This window comes from Myotis daubentonii, chromosome 15 (assembly GCF_963259705.1).
Source record: "Myotis daubentonii chromosome 15, mMyoDau2.1, whole genome shotgun sequence".
Lineage (NCBI taxonomy): Eukaryota > Metazoa > Chordata > Mammalia > Chiroptera > Vespertilionidae > Myotis > Myotis daubentonii.
The window spans coordinates 56692295-56713362 of record NC_081854.1 but is presented as its reverse complement, the minus strand read 5'-3'; the positions used below and the strand labels follow the sequence as shown (position 1 = coordinate 56713362).

The 21068-nt window shown below is 59.6% G+C and overlaps 1 protein-coding gene across 2 annotated transcripts in view; it reads left to right on the top strand.

The window, feature by feature from the left end:
- Positions 1-16786, top strand: part of TENT4B (terminal nucleotidyltransferase 4B) — a 43023-nt gene extending 26237 nt beyond the window's left edge. For both annotated transcript variants that reach the window (XM_059668085.1, XM_059668084.1), the window contains 11 exons: positions 3066-3189; positions 4377-4423; positions 5436-5556; positions 6491-6598; positions 8955-9083; positions 9701-9914; positions 11150-11276; positions 11351-11454; positions 11540-11727; positions 12939-13103; positions 14265-16786. In XM_059668085.1, the coding sequence (XP_059524068.1) occupies positions 3066-3189; positions 4377-4423; positions 5436-5556; positions 6491-6598; positions 8955-9083; positions 9701-9914; positions 11150-11276; positions 11351-11454; positions 11540-11727; positions 12939-13103; positions 14265-14441 (1504 nt within the window). In that variant the 3' untranslated portion in view covers positions 14442-16786. The remainder of the gene's footprint in view (positions 1-3065; positions 3190-4376; positions 4424-5435; positions 5557-6490; positions 6599-8954; positions 9084-9700; positions 9915-11149; positions 11277-11350; positions 11455-11539; positions 11728-12938; positions 13104-14264) is intronic.
- The last annotated feature ends 4282 nt before the right edge of the window (positions 16787-21068 follow it).

Below are 21068 nucleotides of genomic sequence, written 5' to 3'. Positions count from 1 at the left end.
TCTCTCGGAGTTTGTTTTGTGGTTGTTAGTTTTGAAGGGATACAGGACCTTGTAAAGTCTGCTAGGTTTGTTTACGTTATGTTTGTGGCATCTGTAAGTGAATTCGTTGTGAATCAGCCTGTCCCTGCGTTTTTCACTGAAGCTTTAAAGATTCCACAGCCAACACCAGCACTTGCCCAGGAGATCTCAACAGCTCTCTCCCCGTTGGCCTTGCTCCTGGTTCCCGCCTCCGGGGATGCTAAGTGCATGTCGGGAGTTTGCCTTCCCCGATGTGCATGGTTATTAAGCAGAGTCACCTCTGACCTGCGGGACCTGGCTTCCCCGGGGGGCAGGGGGGGCCTGGAGGCGAGGTGCCGGATGGTTCTGGGCCCCTTCGCCAGCAGGTGGCCGCCGGGGAAGGCGTTTAGCGGCTTGTGTATGTCCAGAGCCTCGCTGGTCTTAAACCCCGCCTCCGCCAGAGATAAACAAGTCGGTGAAACGTAAGTTACGGACACTATTTGGTGTTAGATTTGGTGTTACAACTGTGCGGGGGACACAGGCACCTTCGTTGTTAGAGCTCAGCATGGAGCAGGCTCCTGTGAATGAACCTTCTCCGTGGCCCTGGGCCTGGAGGTCGGGAAAGGGGCCACCGTGTTTATTTGTGCTTTTCCTCTGCAAATGCTTGAGGGCTCCCCCTTGGGGGCTGAGTTTGTTAACAGCTTTTCTCTGGAGAGAGCTGGTCTCAGGGAATACTGTCAGTTATTCCTTGAGATTCCCAACTGTTTCCAGATTTGGTCAGATCCGCGCAGGGAGCTGGGGGAGTTCGAGTTCTTCCTGAAGGGAGAGCATTAATGACGGAGTTAGAGAAAGCGCTCCCAGGGACAACCTCTTGCCTCTTCTCTCTTTCCCGTCACCTCACAGTTGCTTAGACGTGGTGGCGGGGTCGGGGGGCGAAGGAGGACGCGGGGGGAAGAAGCCAGCAGGTTCCGCTCTCTCATAGCAGGAGAGGGGGTGGGACGGAAATCCAACGAGAACCGTCCTCCCAAAACCCAGGGATCCGTGTCCGTGGATGGAGGCGCTGGCGTGTAAAGGACGCTCTAATTTCCAGGAAAGCGGGTCTGAGGGCCGCGCTTAAAAGGCGAAAGGAAGGAGAACTTCACCCCGTGGACTCGTCCTCCGTGCCTCCTGCCCGGCCGCACCCAGGAGGGGACATGGTGTGACATTTGTTCTTCAGCCGTGACCACGGTTGCCAGTGCCCAACAGCTGCGGGAGTCGGATATGGAGGCTGCTTTCCCTATTCAGTCACTGTACACTGCCAGCCGCATCTTCTCTCTCCCTTGTTTTTTACATCTTAAGATAGAGTGAGAACGGGGGGGGGGGGGGGGGCAGGGTAAGTACGTTTCTTTTCTTTTTAGCTTTGATGCTCCTGGTCAGTGCCGTAGGACGTTGGCACATGTGCCGACTTCACCAGGCAGACAGGAGGCATTGCGTTCTGGGAAGGCCTGCACCCCTCTGCTGTGGACCAGTTCCATGTGCACACGGTGCTGTGCATGGGGAGACGTGTTTCTGAGAAGTGGGGTTGCGTCCTCACCTTCAAGGACGTCTGTCGCCCTCGGGCCACCCTGCCCTCTGTTCCGGTTCTGTCGTTCCCCCACAGTGTGAGCCTCCATCTCCTTGGACCCTGGTGCAGAGCTCACCGTATGACCAGGCACACGTATGACGGTCTCCTGTATGACCACGTGGGCGTGGGCGTGGGCACACGGGTGAACGAGGGAGAGCGTCCCTGGGCTGCGCTGGGGCTGGGGACAGGGCTGAGCCAGGAGAGGGGCGTCTGAGTGGGGAGGCCAGTGAGCGGGCGGTGGGCTGTGCTGACCACTAGGCAGGAGGAGGGCCAGCGGAGTGGCCGGGAGCCCTGGGGACATCGGAGTCGTACCCGGGAGGTGACGTGTGAGCAGAAGGCTTGTGGGAAGGGGTTCCGGGCCCAGGGCTGCAGGGGCGTGGGCACTGCTCTGGGCTGTGGTGGAGGCCGCAGATAGGCATGCCGAGAGGGAGTTGGCAGGTGCCCAGATTGGCACCCACGGAGACCCTGTGGGGCTGCCGCCTTGGCCTAGGGAGGCGGATGGGAGCCCTAAGCGGGCAGGGCCTGGTTTGGAAGTGGGTTTTTGGAGGGTGGGGGGAGGGGATAGGATTTGGAGACCCCTTAGCTCCAGAGAATGAGGAAGGATGCGGCAGGGAAACGCTGCAGATTATGTAGGGGAAACAGTGACCCCGGGAGGGGAGCCCCCGGAGAAGGAACGGGGTTGGGAGGAAGACGTGGCCTTTCGATGGGACTCACTGCATTTGAGTGGCACCTAGCAGAGCGGTCTCCTGGCAGAGGAAACACGGGAGTGCAGGTGTGTGCGTGTGCGTGTGCGTGCGCGCATGTGTGCGTGTGCATGGGCCAGTTTCCTTGTAAAACCCAGCGGAGGGCCTCCTGAAGAGGTCACTCACGCGCACTGGGCTCGCTCCGGGCCGGTGCTGCCCCGACCATCGGGCCGGCTGCATCCGAGAAGGGCCCGGCGGCACACGAGGCCAGTCCGCACTCCGGCCTCAGGCCCCCGGAGGAAGTGCCGGCGGATTAAGGTGCTCTTCCAGAACGCCGCCTGGAGCTTCCAGACAGCCCGTCGGTGCGTCCCCAGGAAGGGCGGGCCCGGGGCGAGCAGAACCGCCACATGCGTCCCGAACGCCCTGTCCGGGGCTTGGGTCCCTCTCTGTCCCGGTCAGGGCCGCCCGGCCGACCTCCCCAGGGTCAGGGCCACCCGGCCGACCTCCGGGTTCCTGCAGTGGTCGCTCAGGGTCTCCGGCTGCCGCTGTCAGCATGCCAGCGGGACTCCTTGGACTTTCGTCATTTGTGGAATTATTTTGCTATTTTTGATTAAGTTCTATACATTCCCATTTTAGCTCAGCATGAGTTGCAGCGTTAAAATTAAGGTAGCAATTGAGGATACGTCATCAGCGGAGTGACCAGACTTAATTAGATGAGGCTATTTAAGGCCATGGCCTCCTGAGGCTGGGCCGCCCGTGTGACCGTCTGCCTTTCTTCCCAGCCTGCACGAGGAGATCAGCGACTTCTACGAGTACATGTCGCCGAGGCCGGAGGAGGAGAAGATGCGGATGGAGGTGGTGAACAGGATCGAGAGCGTCATTAAGGAGCTCTGGCCCAGCGCTGACGTGAGCACTGTCCGGCGGGGGCGGGGGATGTGTGGGCCGGTCACCGTGGCCTCCGGGGCAGCTGCCGCGCATCTGCAGCCAGGAGTTTCCTTCAGCCTTTAGCACGGGGCTCCCGAGTCAGGGTCGGCTGCTCCAGGCCGGCCCTCGGGCTGGTGGGCCTGGCAGAGGCAGCGCAGGAGGCGGTGTGAGGAGGGCACGCCTGTGCGATCTGCTACCCAAGGCGCGTGTCAGCGCCATGCGGCTCCAGCCTGCAGGTGAACAGTGTCGTTTAGAGGGAAGGAGGGCAGAGGAACGGCTCCTGTCGTCTGGGGGTCATGTTCTCAGGCCAATGCTGGCATCTGTCTCCCCGCCCTCCCCACAGGCTGTTCTCTGTGCTCCTACTTCCACCCGGCTCCCCGCACAGCCCCCCCAGTGCGCACAGCGGGGGCCCAGGCTGCCTCTGCTTATTGCGGTTTTTGTTCCTGCACTGAGTCAGCTGCACTTTCAGGGCTCCCTTGAGGGTCTGTTGTACGATCGTGTGTCCCAAGGGCCCGCGTTAGACTCGGTTCCTGTGTTACGGAGCTTTTCTTAGGCTCTGTCCTGGGTGGCGAAGGGGCCTGTTTTTTGTTTGTTTTTTTTCCGATTGGTAAAACACAAACACTTCAGATGAGGGGCTGTAGGTGGTGGGAGAGGAGAGGGGAGGGGAGGGGAGGGGAGGGGAGGGGACGCAGACTTCACTGAGCAGCTGCTGCCGCCCCATGGCTTCTCCTGTCGGCCTGAGTCAGTGGCTCTCCGTGGGGGGGGGGGCGGGGGGCGGGGGACATGTGCCCCCCGGGAGGCATTTGGCATTGTGGGTGGGACACAGTTTTCATTCTCATGACTGGTGAGTGCTCCTGGCAGATGGTGGGCGCAGACCAGGGGTGCTGCTCACACCCCACAGTGCCCAGGACAGCCCCCCCTATTGAGAGTGACCTCCACACGTCAGGATGCTGAGGTCGCGACCCCAACCTGAGCTCCATGCCTTCCTCCTGTGGCCACGCTTCCTCCAGTGTCTGGGGGGCAGGGACCGCCTGTGCTCCCTGGAGCGTGGGGGGGAGAACCCGCTGCAATGCTCAGAGGCGCCAGCAGAGGGCAGCAGACACCGGCCTTTCTCCGTGGCTGGTGGCTCTCAGCTGATGGCGTGGAACCGACTGTCATTTCTGTTTCAGGTCCAGATATTTGGGAGCTTCAAAACGGGCCTGTACTTACCCACCAGGTGAGTGCACGGCGCCTTCGGGGCTGGGCCTGTCCCTGGGTGCATGTTTTGCCTGTTGGATTGTAAGCGTAGAAACAAAGCGGATGATGAAGCAGACACTCACATTCCTGCATGCCATGTGGGTTCCCCGGGGTGGATGTCTCCGACCGCTGTCAGCAGGCACACAGGTCCTGCCTGCATTGTCGTGGTGGGTGGACGGGGCGCCCGTCCGGGCGCAGCTCAGGCCCTCTGTGCGGTGGGGAAGGTTCTGGCCGCACAGCAATGGGGCTATCGCTGGCCCCGCAGGCCTCAGCCCGCCCCCTAACCACTCACACGCCAGGGGGGCCTTTGGGCGAAGCACCTGCGTATGCTGGGGGCCGTTTCACTAGGAGCTGCACCGTGACCCCGCGTTCAGCACCTGACCCAGTGGGTGGGTCCTGACGATTTCCATCCCCCCCCTCCCCCCCAGCCAAGGCCGTAAGCGTCCACTCGGGTTCACTAACACTCGTCCCTGTCTCGGGGCTGGGCCCCACAGAACCCCGAGTCACTCTTCTGACAGTGTCATTGCACTCGTGAGTGGTTGGTGCCTTCGCCTCATTCCGAGCTGAAAGGGCACAGACATAACCCCAGGGAAGGGCTGGACGGCCTCTGTCCCGGGAGGGCGCTGGGCAGTCCTGGCGTCTCCTTCCGGACGGCGGTCGGGCCGAGCGTGGGAGAGGGCGCGCGTGCGGGTGTCTCCTTGTTTACACGGTGGCGGCACCTTGTCTTGCTCTCACTGACGCACAGCTCTCAGCACAGCCAGAGTCCTCAGATTCTAGCCCCAGAGTCTGGACGAACAGGAGCCATTGCGGGTCTTTTTGAGGTTCTGCTTTCACAGTCGCCTGTCTCCCGGGGCCTGGCCTGAATGAAATGACTCAGGAGGCGGCTGTTAAAGTCACAGCGCCCTCCTCGGGGCCCGGGGGAGCGGGCGGTGTGAGGGTCTCAGGCTGGCGGGCCTCGCGCTCAGGGGAACGGCCCCTCTCGCTCTGCCCAGTGACATCGACCTCGTGGTGTTCGGGAAGTGGGAGAACCTCCCGCTCTGGACCCTGGAGGAAGCTCTCCGGAAGCACAAGGTCGCCGACGAGGATTCGGTGAAAGTCCTGGACAAAGCCACCGTGAGTCCCCCTCGCCCCCCGCCCTCACGCCCCAGCCTGCCCGGGTGGGGTCGGTCGGGAGGGCCTGGCCCTCGGCGCCTTCTCTCCGTTGGTGGGCACCGTGCCGGGCACACGGCGTGTGTGACACAGATGGCCTCCTGCGGTCACACCTTCCCTTCAGAGGCACCGGTCAGCCCGCGGGCCTGCAGGGATTTGTTCATGGAGAGCAGAGCGAGCCCAGGCTCTGTCGGGCGTTCCCAGCGGCCCAGCCGGGGCTGCTCTGCTCCGTCCGAGTCTGTGTCTGGGACACGGGCCGTAACACGCTCTATCAGTCAGGCCCCGTGTTCACCAGCCTGGCCTGGCCGTCGGGGAGCTGCCGCGGGCGTCTGCACGCGATGTCCTGGCACAGCGGCCTGGGCAGCCCGGGGAAGCCTGGCGGCGGGCGGCTGGGACTGCGGGGTGCCGCCCGCGTTTTCTCGCATGTGGTGCACACGGAGCTTTTCTTGTTCTTATGAAGAATCCCACACGTCTCGTAAAAATTGTCATTTTCCATTTGGGGATGATTCTTGCGTTTCACTCCTCCTGCTGGGTTGTTCGGGCTCCTGGCCACACTGACCGTGATGCAGGGGCCTGTGTGTGACTCAGCCTCGCGGCCCCTCTGGCTGCTTGGCGGTCAGCGAATAGGAAGCTGTTTCCCCAGACGCGGCGTCAGGAAGGGCTCTGTCACTGGGTGTCAAAACTCAGCCATAGGGGCGACAGGATATGCGGGGTGAGGGGAAGCGCCAGCTGCGCAGAGGGAAGTTTCTGGAAGGCGGGGCGGGGGGGGGGGCGCGCAGGCCTCAGGACCTCCTGTTTCGGGTCCCGAGAGGGGTGGGGCCTCACGCCGTTCACCCTGCGCCCGATCTTGCCCCCGGTTCGGGTAGAGCGTTTTAACGCGTCCTTTCTCCCCGCGCAGGTGCCTATCATCAAGTTAACAGATTCCTTCACGGAGGTGAAGGTGGACATCAGCTTTAACGTGCAGAACGGCGTGCGGGCGGCGGACCTGATCAAAGACTTCACCAAGGTCAGGGCGCACGCTCGCCGGGCGGCGGCCACGCTGGGAGTGGCGGGAGGGCCCATCCTGGCGCTGAGAGAGGTGCATGCGATCGCCGGGGAGCGCTTCTCTCTGGAGCCCCCCAAGAATCAGTCACTTACAACGTGGCCTCGAGTGAGAGCCGCACTTGAGAAAGCTGCTCTGCTTGTGGGAGAGGAGGGCGGGAACCACGCTGGGGGCAGAAGCTGTCCGTCTTTTAAATATATATTTTTACTGGTTTCAGAGAGGAAGGGGGAGGGAGAGGGAGAGAGAAACATGGGTGATGGGAGAGAATCATGGACCGGCTGCCTCCTGCACGCCCCCTACTGGGGATGGAGCCCACAACCCAGGCCTGTGCCCCGACCGGGAATCAAACCGTGACCTGGGTCGTAGGTCATCGCTCAACCACTGAGCCACGCCGGGCCGGGCTCCGATCGTAAGAGTTCAGCCTGGGGCCCTCCCAGGCGACTGCTCTGGGTTTCCGTCCCGGCGCCTGAAGGTGGCCCCTCGGGCTCCTCCCTCTGTTGGGGGAGATTTTTCTCCCGGAGAGTTTGCGGGCTCGCCCTCAGGACGCCCCGAGCAGAAGCGTCAGGCTGCCGTGGTTACGCCCACATCTCTTCTGACGTTGACAGTTTTTTTAGCAGCTCTACGGGTTCGCCTTTCCCTGTTTTATAAGCAGCACGCTAACTTCTTTATTCTTGTGTACACGTTCGGAGTATAGGAGAGAGAGAGAGAGGAATTCCAGCCCCAGTCCCACACTGTGGGAGGTGCCGGCTGTGCGTAAATTTTCTTCTCCCAGAAATGTTTCCAATTGAGTTAATAGGAATAATAAAAATTTACTGGTGTGAAAGGATACCTTACACCCCACAGGCTTAGAGTGGCTTTATATCATCAACTTTTTTTTCTTGTTTATTCTCCTGTTAGATTTTTAACAAAAGGAATGGCACCCTGTACGCTCATTATCTTATACTTTAAAAAAAACACAATTTTAAAAAATTTTGTATGGATTTTTAGAGAGAGAGATTGATTTGTTGTTCCATTTAAATTGCATTCATTGGTTGGTTCTTGTATGGCCCTGCCCGGGGATTGAACCTGCAACCTTTGCCTGTTGGGACGACGCTCTAACCAACTGAGCCACCCTTATCTTTTTTTTTTTTTTTTTTTTTTTTAATATATTTTATTGATTTTTTACAGAGAGGAAGGGAGAGAGACAGAGAGCCAGAAACATCGATGAGAGAGAAACATCGATCAGCTGCCTCCTGCACATCCCCCACTGGGGAAGTGCCCGCAACCCAGGTACATGCTCTTGACCGGAATCGAACCTGGGACCCTTCAGTCCGCAGGCCGACGCTCTATCCACTGAGCCAAACTGGTTTCGGCCCTTATCTTTTTTTAACTTAATATTTTTGGAGGTTTTTTCCTACCCACACAGACAGGCTTCCTTCATTTAAAGAGACTATTTCTGACTTCCTCCGTCTCGCTGAACAGTGCTGCTTTCTGTACTTGTTCCTTCTCCTGCTTGCTTGCTCGGACATGACTTGCAGGAGTCCACACTTCTTTCTTTCTCACGGAAGCGTCGAGTTCTTAGCGCCAGGGAGGAACTGGGTATCCCTGGCGACCCACCCCCGCAGGGGCCTGAGAACAGCTGGGGCCTGGCTCCTGGGAGCGCTGAGTGAGGCTGTGCCCGAGGGGCGCGGGCTGCAGTGCCCTGGCGCCGGCTCAGGTCTCGTCCTCTGCGTGGGGAAGGCTCGCCTGCCCCGGGAGCCGCAGGCCGGCCGCTCTGGCCTGGGGGCCCCTGGTCTGCCTGGGGGTGCTGCCCGTGAGAAATGCCCCTCTGACGTCCGCTGACTTGGTGCTGGAGGCGCTGGGACTGCCCTGCGCTGCTGCTCTTACCTGTTTGCCACTGAGCATCTCTCGGTGGCGGCCGGAGTGACCGTCATCAGACGCGCTTGGTGTTGCCGGCCGTGGGCGCAGCGCGGGCTCTGGTGCCGTGTGCCGTGGGCGCAGCGCGGGCTCTGGTGCCGTGTGCCGTGGGCGCAGCGCGGGCTCTGGTGCCGTGTGCCATGGGCGCAGCGCGGGCTCTGGTGCCGTGTGCCGTGGGCGCAGCGCGGGCTCTGGTGCCGTGTGCCGTGGGCGCAGCGCGGGCTCTGGTGCCGTGTGCCATGGGCGCAGCGCGGGCTCTGGTGCCGTGTGCCGTGGGCGCGTCTCGTGCTCCCCCGTGGCTGAGGCTGCTTTTACAATCGCCCTTCAGACGGGGCGGGAAGGGTGCCGGCCCGTTGGGAGCGGTGGGGGGTGGGGGGGGACCGTTCGTGCCTCAGACGCGTGCTGACGCCTCGCTCCCCTGCAGAAGTACCCGGTGCTGCCGTACCTGGTCCTGGTGCTGAAGCAGTTCCTGCTGCAGAGGGACCTGAACGAGGTGTTCACGGGCGGCATCGGCTCCTACAGCCTCTTCCTCATGGCCGTCAGCTTCCTGCAGGTGAGCCCGGCTCGCTGGCCCGTGTGCGCGACGGGGACACCACGGGGAGGCCCGGGGGGACGCTGCCCGCCGCCCGGATCACTGACGACCTTCCCCTCACACTTGTCACCTTTTTGCAATTTAGCAAGTATTTCAAAGTCCCTGGGAAAGAACATGGCTTTGTTTTCAATCCCGCGTGTTCTGTTGTTTTGAGATTTCTCACTGCACATTTTAAAGGTGGGGTGTGGCTTCCGTAACGGTGACTAGCAGTAGAAACTCCCCGCACAGCCATGTCCTCCAAGCGCCCATCTTGAGTCCCGCTGGGCTGGGCCTGCCGCGGGGCGAGGGGAGGGGAAGTCCCGCTGCCCTGAGCGGGCTTATGGGGCCCAGTGCTGCCAGCGGCCTGGCCTGCTCGGGGCTCGGCGTGGCGTCGTGTCGGCCAGCCCTGCCCAGCCTGGGGGCGCCGTCCGCCCCGCCTCCCAGTGGCCCCGCGCTCTGCCCGGGAGGCGGGGTGTTGTGTAGCAGCCGCGAGACCAGAAGCGGGCAGTGCTGGGGGTAGAAGTCAGATGTCATGTGTCACCCCCCGGGAAGTCAGAGGACGTGCAACGTAACTTCTTTTCTTCTCCTTCTGGTTGTAGTTACATCCCAGGGAAGATGCTTGCATCCCCAACACAAACTATGGTGTTCTCTTAATAGAGTTTTTTGAATTATATGGACGGCACTTCAATTATTTAAAGACTGGCATCCGGATAAAGGATGGGGGCTCATATGTGGCCAAAGATGAAGTCCAGAAGAACATGCTGGATGGCTACAGGCCGTCGATGCTCTACATCGAGGACCCTTTGCAGCCAGGTACTGAGTCAGCGAATCCGTGGCCGGCGGGGGAGGGGCGCGGCGTGGTCACCGCGTGGCGGTTGGCACTGTTCCCACAGAACATTCAGGATCGGCTTCTAACGTGGACATTCTCTGTTCATCAGAAAACCTCATGTGCCGATACATGGAAGTCAGCACACACCCGCGGAAACACAAGAACACACACACACACCCCAGAAAACACGCTGCAGACCCTGGGCGAGGGGGTGGTGTGGGTGGGAGTGGGTGTGGCTGGGGGGGTTTCTCCATTCTGACAGCCACCTGTCTCCTGTCTCGTGTCCTCATCACCCAATTCCCGGCTGTTGCCAACCAGGGCTTCTATGTTTTAGTTTAATGGACGGTGACATGGTTAGCAGCTACATGGGTTTCGGGGGCACAGTTCTGCAGGCCGTCACTGCACGTGGCGCTGTTCACCCCGGTGCCGTCTCCTCCATCACCGATCACCCTTCACCCGCTCCGGCCTCCCCCTCCCCGGGCTTCAGCGCAAGGCCTCGGGTCCGCGGGGCGGTGGCCCAGTAACAGACTCCGAGCGGAGCGAGCGAGGGGTTCAGAGAGGCGGCTGGTCTTCCTTGAGCTCCCTCTCTCGTCCGTCCTGCGTGGCCTGCGCGCCGCCCCATCGTCGAGCGGGGGGAGGGAAGAAGGGTGGTCCCCCCGTGCTCCCGGGGCCGCGTGCTCGTCGTCTCCGGGGTCCCTGGGCAGCGGGGCCTCCCGGTGTGGCTGAAGCTCCGCCCTCCTGCGCTGTCACCTCGGGCGTGGCGCTCGCCTGTGCCGTGGCGTGAGCTCTGACAGGCGGGAGGACGGGAGGGAAGTTGTGGCCTCGGCCTTTGCCGGCTGCCTGGGCGTCTCGTGACTGAACAGTCCCGTGTGTTTCCTCCTTGAGGAGCCGTGTATGGGACCTGCTCTGCAGGAAGACTGTCGGCTCCACGGCCTTGCTGTGCGGGGCCCCTGACCCCGTGGGCGGTGCTCACAGGCTGGGAGGGCAGGAGCGTGTCGCCCGGGCTCTCGCAGGAGAAACCGGCGGGTCCTGTTTGCAGGAAGCCTGTGGGGTGGTGCCTGGCAGGCCGGGCACGTGGAGGCCCAAGCGCCCACTCTAACTGCTCAGTCGGGACGTCCACGCCGGGCCCCAGGGCAGCTCTGCGGGGCCCCGATCGCCCGCGTGGCAGGCAGAGCCCCGAGGGGCGGTGGTGGCCCCTCTGACCTGCCCCTCTCCCCAGGCAATGACGTCGGGAGGAGCTCGTACGGAGCCATGCAGGTGAAGCAGGCCTTCGACTACGCCTACGTGGTGCTGAGCCACGCCGTGTCGCCCATCGCCAAGCACTACCCCAACAACGAGACGGAGAGGTAACGCCCCCCTCGGCGGGCGCCCGAGCGGACGGTTCCAGCCTCAGGCTCACCCCCTCTCCTCTCGCCCGCAGCATCCTGGGCAGGATCATCAGGGTGACGGACGAGGTGGCCACCTACCGGGACTGGATCTCCAAGCAGTGGGGCTTGCCGAGCAGGCCCGAGCCCTCATGCAACGGTGAGTCCCGCGCCATCGCCACCCGCTGTCCCCACGGGGCGTGACTCGCGGGAAGACACGTTTCCCACTCTCCGCCCCCTCTCAGGAAACGGTGTCACCCTGATGGTGGAGCCCCCGCAGCTGGAGAAATGTCACAGGGGCCTCTCGGGCGAGAGCGACGCCCTCGGGAAATGCAGGGGCAAGACCTCGGAGCCGCTCAGCAAACACTCTTCCAACTCCTCGTCGGGCCCCGTGTCCTCGTCGTCCGCCACGCAGTCCAGCTCCAGCGACGTCGTGAGTACGGGGCGCGGGCGGGGGGCTCGCTCACTGCGTTGTTACTGGGGAATCTCGGACGTTCACGCCGCTTCTCGCTGTCGCGTTACAATCGACAAGCTCCCCGCACACGAGCACGCACGTCAGCGACCCTGCCCGGGCTCCACCGCGCACATGGCGCTTGCCCCTCCAGCACGCAGTGGGTACGAAGGGGGGCTCCATTCCTGCTGCTTCCCTGACAGGCTCCCGGGGGAGGTCAGTGGGCGCCCCGGGTGCTGCATGCCCCCCGTTAGCCAGAGCACAGGGTGGTCCCAGTGTTGCTTCTGACATGAGATGGACACATAAGGAATCTCGTAGTCACGGAGTTTTTACAAATGCGTACACATGAGAACCCAGCCCTCACGAGAGGGGGGAGAGGGAGCGTCCCCTGGGATGCCGTCAGCCAGTCCCACCCCCACCCCACCCGGGGGTGTCTAAGGCAGTGGCCGCCGCTGTCGGCATCCGCAGGTGGAGCGCGTGTGTCGCCCTGCGAGGCCCCTCCCTCAGACGCTTCGGAGCCTCCTGGTGGGATGTTAACCGGCTGGGCTGTAACGTCAGGTTCACATTGAGAACGCCTGATTCCTTCCAGTGCACTCACAGTGCTGGATCCCGTCACCAGCTGATCCCGACACAGTCCCATCACCCACGCAGACCTGTCAGCGGCCCTGGCGTCCCCTCCCACCCCCAGCAGCCTGCTCTGCTCTCCGCCTTTCTCTGGGGGACTTGGGGGATCACTCCCACAGCTCCCCTTCCCCTCGGGTTGATGGAGTTTACGGCACTGAGACCCGAGACGGCCCCCCAGTGCTGCATGTTGGCCTGGGGAGGCGGGAGGCAGAGGGCTTGAATGCGGGAAGGACGCCGTTTCCCTGTGAACAGCGCCTGCACGGCGTCGGGGGGGCGGCTAAGGCCTCACGGGCAGAGCTGACCTGGGTGCTGGGAGGACCACGCCGAGCGAGGCGACTCAGACGCAGGGGCGTAGGCAGACGTGCCCGGGAGGGAGGAACGAACAGACACCCTCTGGGGAAATGAGCCAGTGTTCGGACGAAAACTTAACCACCGCTCTTCGTAAAGTCCTCTGTGCGCGTCCTTCAGTTCCCAGATGTTTAAATTGGTCCCGGGAGCACTTAGCAGAAATGGTTTTCCTTTTGAACGTTGACTAAGTTATTCACATGCCACGTTGTAACCTGTGTCAGGACTCCGACGCCACGCCGTGCAAAACCCCGAAGCAGCTGCTCTGTCGTCCGTCCGCCGGGAGCCGAGTGGGGTCGCAGGAGGTGGCCGTGGAGGCCTCGCCGGCGGGGGGGAAGGTGCAGAGCGCCCCGGCCCCCGCCACACCCAGCAGCGCCAGCAAGTCACAGGTGCGTGAGCACGCTTCTCACTGAGCAGCCAGTGCGGAGCATGTCCCTTACCTGTCAGTTACACGTTTGCGTCATTGTCATTCCTCACATGTCAGTTACACATGTGCATCACTGAGCATTTAGTGCAGCACAGGTCCAGCTTCTTACATGCCAGTTACATGTGTGTGTGTCACTGTGAGCAGGCAGTGCAGAGTATGTTGTCCCTTACATGTCCGTTACACGTGTGCATCATTGTCATTCCTTACATGTCAGTTACACATGTGCATCACTGAGCATTCAGTGCAGCACATGTCCAGCTTCTTACATGCCAGTTACATGTGTACGGCGTGGGTTTGCAGGTGACTCAGGTTAAAGAGCAAACCTGCTTGGTTCTAAGAGGTTGCACTGCACGACGGGCTTCTAGTGACAGGGCCCGGGACACAGACCTCCGGGCGTCCCGTCCTGGTCCTGGTGCGATGCCGGGCCCACCGCCCTCATCCCAGACTCAGCAGAGAGGCCTCAGCGGCTGTAAAGGGTCTCCTTGCACCTAAGTCTCTGCAGGGGCAGCTTGTGTGACTGGTGGCCGCGTGCGCACACCTGGGAATAGCAGGCCCTGGGATGTGTTCATGGCCGATGCCGGTGCCTGGGCTGAGATGGTCAGTGTTTGGCATCAGCTTTCACTTACAAAGGCCTCAGAGCGCCTCTATTTTAAGCTGTTTTGTTGCCTGAAGTTGTATCATCACGGGCACTGCACCTGATGGGGGAGAAGCCATTTGCTCCCGGCCCGGCCTGAGGCCATCCCACCTCTCCCCGCGCTGGGCGTGCCTGTTACGCATGTCCCCGCTGACCTGCAGGTCCTTCACCGGCCTGGCCTCAGGCCCCGGCCCGATCGGATCACCCCGAGGGGCAGTGAACGTGGCAGGTGACGGCAGGAGGGCGGCCAGCCCCGCGCACCTGGTGTCGGGGCCCCGGGGCCACTTCTGTGGCGTCCGGGCTGGCAGGCTCCTGGGAGGAGTGCGCCCACCTGCTCTGGGGGGAGGGCAGGGTTGGCGCTCGGCACCCCAGGGACAGAGCGCCGGTTCCGGAGCTCGGGGGGAGCCCTGGTTTGAGAGCTCCCGGGGGTGGGGTGAGCCGTGCGGGCGCCTCATGGTACTGACGTCTCTGCCCGCTTCCTTCCCGCAGCACGGACCCGCCCGGCTCTTCCGTTCTTCCAGCAAAGGCTTCCCAGGTACAGCTCCCACCAGCCATGGTGTCCTGGTGGCAAACAAGCCGCATCCAGGCAAACCCACTAACCAGTGCTTCCACGGCAAGCGGAGGAAGCACAAGAGGGACGCCCCCCTCGCCGACCTCTGTAGGTAGTCGGCGGGGCCACGGACGCCTGTGTGTGCAGTGACCTCACGCCCGGACAGCGGCCCGGGGCCTCCCGGGACCGTTCAGGAGCCTGGCGCCGGCCACGTGTTGATTGAGCGACTGTGTTTTCCCGGCTCGTCACGGACGGATCATGAAGACTGACGGCGGCAAAAGCCAAACGCACGCCAACGGGGCGGCTGCTCGTTCGATCAGTCATTTGCTGCAACAGGGTCGTTTCGGGTCCCAAGCCTGAATGTAAAGTAGGTCTGTTTCTCCGGCTTCATGCAGAGCCAGGGAGCAGGCGGGGGGCGGGGGAGGAGAACAGGCCTCATAGGAAGCCCAGATTCCCAGGGGGAAGTGGTCTGTGCATGTGTTTTTTAAATATTTTTGCATATATTTACCATTTTATTGTGTGTATATATAGATGACCACATAGGAAATCGATATTTGTAATAGTGGATTTGTTAAGACTTTTTACATAACATTACTGTTTAAATTGTAAACAGATTTTTCTCAGGATTAGTTTGCAAAATAATCTGAATTGTCATCCTAACACCCACGCGTAGGGACGTGACTCGCTCTCGCACTCGACTCTCTGTGTTGAATGACCTAGTGGGGCCCCCAGGACCGGCCGCCGCGAGCACGTCTCCTCCCTCGAGTAAAGGTTCTTATGGTGGCAAATGACATTGATTTTATTTTGTACAAACAAATATATATCCGTACTATGTACTTTCGTGTCAACACTGAACAGCTCGCTCATCTCCGAACGTGAACTGGCACCCGCGCCCTATCGTGCTGTCGGCTGGGCAGTGGGCAGGTATGAGATTCCATGTTTGTTTCCTCTGCGGTTTTTTTTTTAACTTGTGATCGGGTGAGAGGCCACATGTCCGTCCCCCACCTGCCGCCCGAGCCCCGGCTGCGGACTCTGCACGCGGCGCCTCCCGCTCGGGCTCTGCGCCTGCCTGTCTCTCATCTCTTTTTTAAAGCTCATGCTCCCATGGGAGGGAACACCTACCTGAAAGCTTTAAGTAAATCACACGGACAAAAGCTATTTTCTTATATCCACTTGATGCTTTTGGTATTGTCGATCTTTCCAAACGAAATGGTCTTTGATAATGGTCTGTTTTGTATTGCCTCACGAAGACCAAATACTTCTTGTCCTCCCAGTCTTCCGCCTCCTCCCATGGGATTGTTATCTTGAATTAAAACGTTTTTAAACATTGGCTTGTTTCAATCACACTGTACCTGTCGGTGGTGGTCAGCTTCGGGTGCAGACAAGATGTATATTCTGTCACGCGTCACACGTTGAGTTTGGGAATATTTACTGTGATCAAATGAATGTAAGTGAATTTTTGAAATCGCTGTCTGTAGGTGGAAGCGCTCATGTCTAGAATCAGTGTGTGTGGCTCTGTCCATGACAGCCATGTCTGAGATGAGATTGTTTTATGTATACATATATGCACACGTATGAAGTACTGTCGGTTTTTAGGAGTTTCTTTTATTCGCACTAATGAAATACCGAAGACCAATCAGACCATGAATGGACACTGAGTGCAACTTTTTATAAAGAAAATAATGCGAAAGTCAGACCAGAACCGATGTCATCCCTGAAATCAACCATTTCCAACGTGTTCGTTATTTTAATTCACAACCGAAAAACGTGTTCCAGAACTGGAGACTCCAACGTCGTGCGAACCATGTGACTTTCGATGTGATGTTACCTTGACAATGTTTTAAATTTGAAGGTGCCCATTTGATTCCGATCAGGGTTTTTTAACAAGGGTGTCGAGCTGCTGTTTGTTCTTTGAAACTAGTTTTGTCATGACCTGTCGTGTGCATAATCACAGTATTTATTTCCTAGGACTGTTGCGAATGTGTAGACTCCGGTTTACCGCTAAGGGAACAATTATTTATACAATAAATGGAATTCAGTGTTAGCTGCCCACTGCGGACCCTCAGTACCTGCGGAGACCCGTGTGCCGTCGGCCGCACTGGTTTCTCTCACAGAATCGCCCTCGTTGTCGACCGTGAACGTCCTCTTGGGGTGCGGACAGGCGCGCCCCACAAGCATGTGATTGTTTGCAAGGTGGTGATCGCGGGAAGATAATCTTGATTCCATTGGGAATCTTAGGTTTTCGTACATTTATTGGGAAAATCGTTTTTCCTGGACTGCTGATGTTTCTTTTTGGTAAACAGTGTCTTTCTAAAAGAGAGAGAAAGCATGAAGGAGAACCTGAGGCGTGTGCATTTCCTCCAACGACCAGCACTGTTCTCGTGAATACTGTGTACCTTGCAGCGAACGGCGTCGGCGCTGTTCCTTGTTCAATCTAAGTAAAAGACTTTGAAGACGCTCACTTCGCCTGCTCATTTATTCTGCGGCCTCCCGTCCGTGCGTGCGACTCTCGCCTTTTCCCTCCTCCGAGTCTTGATACTAAAGACTTGGCAGACCCACCAGGTGCGTATCCCTCAGGGAGACAGCCGCCCGCATCCACGAGCCACGGCCTGCCTTTGCCGGCCATTCCGCCAGCGGCCATGTGTGTGCATGTGTGTGTGCCCGGTCCATGTCGATGCTCCTTAAAGCATCATCAGAAACATGTACATGCTGGTTGTTGGAGGTGCCGTGGTCAGAGGCGTCGGCCCAGACCCGGCGGTTCTGTGTTGATGAGAAAGGTTGGGCGTTCTCCCTCCCGGCTGGAGGTGTCCGTGCAGGCGCTGGGCTCAGCGTGTGTCTCGCTCGGAGAGGTGGCCCGTGGCTTCCAGCTCTCGCTTGGACCAGGGACCGGCTGGCGTCACACGTAGCCGCCGTGCGGTCCGGTCTTCAGGATTAAGGATCCCGCTGTCTGTCCGTCCTGTCGCAAGTGTGTCTTACTGTTCCCGCATCTGGAACCTCCATTAACATTTAGGTTCTGTGCTTGGGCTCAGACAGAGCGTGGGCGGCAGGGAAAGTGTTAACAGTCCCCCTTTGACGCCTCCGATCCCCACGTGTGTTCTTCCCGTCCCCTCCCCCACGCAGTGCTGCGTGTGAGCTGTGTTTGCCGTGCCCTGTGGACAAGGCTTTGGGGTTTCCAGACTGTGGGCAGGTTAGGAGAGTATGACCGCTGTGAGCGGCAGGACCCAATGTTAAAAAACATTTTTATTGATTTCAGAGAGGAAGGGAGAGGGAGAGTGAGAGAGAAACATCAGTGATGAGAGAGAATCATGGATCGGCCGCCTACTGCACGCCCCACACGGGGTTGAGCCCGCAACCTGGGCATGTGCCCTGACCGGGAATCAAACTGGTGACCTGGTTCATGGGTTGACGCTCAGCCGCTGAGCCACACTGGCCGGGCAGGACGCCGTATGGCTGTGACGTGCTCACGGCCATGACCTCCCCCGTGAGGGGGTGTGGCTGTCAAGGTCACTGTAAAACTCGCTAGAGCTTTGCTAGTATTTTTGTCAGTGATGAGGACATCATGTCAGTTTTGATAGTAATCTGGAGTTTTGTCCCTTCCATCCTAGCATGCTGTTTTTTGGGGGTTTTTTAAGTGGTAGAGCTGTTTCTTTCAATATATTTTTTAATGATTTCAGAGAGGAAAGGAGAAGGAGAGAGAGAGAACCATCTGTGGTCAGAGAGAACCATTGATCAGCTGCCTCCTGCACACCCCACACTGGGGATCAAGCCCGCAACCCGGGCATGTGCCCTTGACTGGAATCGAACCCAGGACCCTTCAGTCCACAGGCTGAAGCTGTATCCACCGAGCCACACCGGCAGGGCACGCTGTTGGTTTCTCAGTGTGTTAGTCACTTATCAGGAATGTTGGTGGGAAATGCATGGCCTCTCAGTTAACTTTTCAGAAGGTAGATGCTGGGTATGAAAACGACACCGACGGCCCACGATGACGGCCGGGAGAGCTGATCCTCCCGCCGGCTCCCGCGCCCACTGACCTGTCCGCCGGGGCCGAGGGCAGCCTATCCCCGAGGCGCCTTGTGAGCAAAGCGCCCGCTGAACGGCTCGATGACACTTACCCGAGGAGGAACGTTACGTGTCACAGCTACACTTCCTCCCGATCCCCCTCGTGCGCGGTTCACGGGGAGACGCTTAGAGAATGGAGCCGCGTTCAGCGGAGACCCACAGGCCTGAGCGTGCCCGCAGGTGCCTTCCCGGCCTCGACACTGCACGGCGAAGGCCCTGTGTTCTGTCAGGACATGGCGGGCAGAATCCATGTTCACATTTATGAACACGTTAGCATGCTGCTTGGTGCTCAGCACGACAAGCCAGGTCCTACTGCGACATCACTCACGTGGCGTGGAAACTCGGCCGTGTCCTCGTGAGGCGTGTCCTCGTGGGCCGTGTCTTCATGAGGCGTGTCCTCGTGGGCCGTGTCCTCGTGAGGCGTGTCCTCGTGGGCCGTGTCTTCATGAGGTGTGTCCTCATGAGCCATGTCTTCATGAGGCGTGTCCTCGTGGGCCGTGTCTTCATGAGGCGTGTCCTCATAGGCCGTGTCTTCATGAGGCGTGTCCTCATGGGCCGTGTCCTCGTGAGGCGTGTCCTCATGGGCCGTGTCCTCGTGAGGCGTGTCCTCATGGGCCGTGTCCTCGTGAGGCGTGTTGACTTTGCACCTGAGGCCCCTTCTCTTCATCAGAGATAATGAGCTCAATGATTTGGATGTTGACAGAATTATTAACCAGAAGAATTGCCTAGAAACAGGCCTGTTTGCTATCCAGAGTCAAATATTTACTCCAGCGCGGTTCTGAGTTGATAAGTTGCTCGTGTTTGGCTTGCTCTTTCCTGGCACGATTTTTTCTCTCTTAAGCTCTCGGCCTTTGCATTTGTGGCTGAAGTCTGTGCTGTCAGGTTGAACCTGGCCCATCGCCCACCAGCGGAAGGAGATGGCGCTGCGGAGAGAGGGTGCCCAGGGGGTGGAGGTGGTGCACCCCTGTGTTGGTTATGGACTGTGGGTGCCTCCTGGTTTGATGGGAGAAATGCCGGGATGTTGCAGGAGCAGATGATAGACAGCAAGGGAGTCAGGTGGCCGCCACCTGCGCGTTTCGCCGAGTGTTGCTGGGTATTTGCACATCCTCTTTCGTTTAACTTAAGCCCGTGAGTTCCCTGTGGCCATGGCTCCCTCTCCCACAGCAGCCGGATGCCAGCAAGTTCTCCGCCAGGCAGGCAGTCTGGTGAATTCATTAGGCGTGTTGGTTTATCTTTTTTTTTTTTTTTAATTGTATTGATTTCAGAGAGGAAGGGAGAGGGAGAGATACATCAATGATGAGAGAATCATGGATCTGCTGCCTCCTGCACGCCCCACACTGGGGATTGAGCCCACAACCTGGGCCTGTGCCCTGACCAGGAATTGAACCCTGACCTCCTGGTTCATAGGTCGATGCTCAACCACTGAGGCACGCCGGCCGGGCTGGAGTCTTGGTTTATCCTAACGGTGCTGATGTAAAGCGCGGCTGTGGAGTAAAACTGGCCGTTACCTGGATGGTGGGTGCGGGTCGGGGAGGCCTGGGGAAGGCTGTTCAGTCCTGTCTCCCGTGGACGAGGCAGGGGCACCTGTGAGATGAGAGAGAGATGCTTGGTGGTCGGCGCCTTCCCTGCGTGTAGCTGCCTTCCCTGTCCAGGCCGGGTTCCGTGCCACCCACACGCTTTCCCACGGCCCGTGAGTAGTGCCTCTGGTTACGCTCGCCTGCGGCGTCTCTTCGTCCCTCCACTGAGCCCCGAGGTTCAAGACCCCCTCTCTGATTTCCACAGAGGGCCTCCAGGGGTCCTTTGTTAACATTGAGTCTTTTGCAAGCCCTGTCGCCCCAAGGGACCCAAAGGCCCGCCCCAGGCCTCCGTGGTCCCTGTAAGAGCACGGGCTCTCGCACGCACCTGCTGGCGGGGCGGGAGGGGGCGGCCAGGGTCCCGGACGGAAGGCGCGGTAGGCTTCCTAGCGGACTCTGGACGTAGATGCGTTGCGTTAGAGGCGTGGCGAGCCCGTGTCTGTGTGTAATAACCTTCTTGTTTATTTCCTCCGATCAGCGTTGCCTTCTGTGCTCAGAAGCGCCGACTCCTGGGAGGTGCTGGAGGTTTGAGTCATCTCGAGAGCTCCCCAGTCTTGTCTAGTTACCGCTGCCGAAGCGCGAAGGAGTTTACCAGAAAAAAAAAGAGAGAGATTTGATACAAACGATTTACGAAATCTCCACACGTCCCGAGGTCCCGTCACCGCGGGCACCGGTGATCAAAACTATGAGCGAATCGCATCCCGGGAGCTTTTTTTTTTTTTTTTTTTTTTTTAAGCTAACGACGATGTCTTCAAAGATGCCCATCGTTTGCCTTGAAAATTTTATAAATCGCATTTCTACGCCCCGCTGCCCCCCAGGGCTCGCCCCGGCTCACGCCTCATCACCCCACTTCAATAAAGGCTCTGCTCTCCTTCACCTTCACAGCCTCTGGTCCGAGCCTTTCTGTGACGCCTGAACGGCTGCTGTTCCCTCATCCATCTTGTCATTCCCAAGACAGCCCCCGCGTGGGCAGGAGAGCTTTTCATCGACAGCGAGGGCCCGTTTGCGGGCGTTCATCCTCGTGCCCCCGGGAGTGGCGTGGGGTGCCTTCAGGCGCTGCTGTGCCCTCCTGCCCACTCAGGTCCTGGGCGAAGGCAGGCGTTGGCCTGG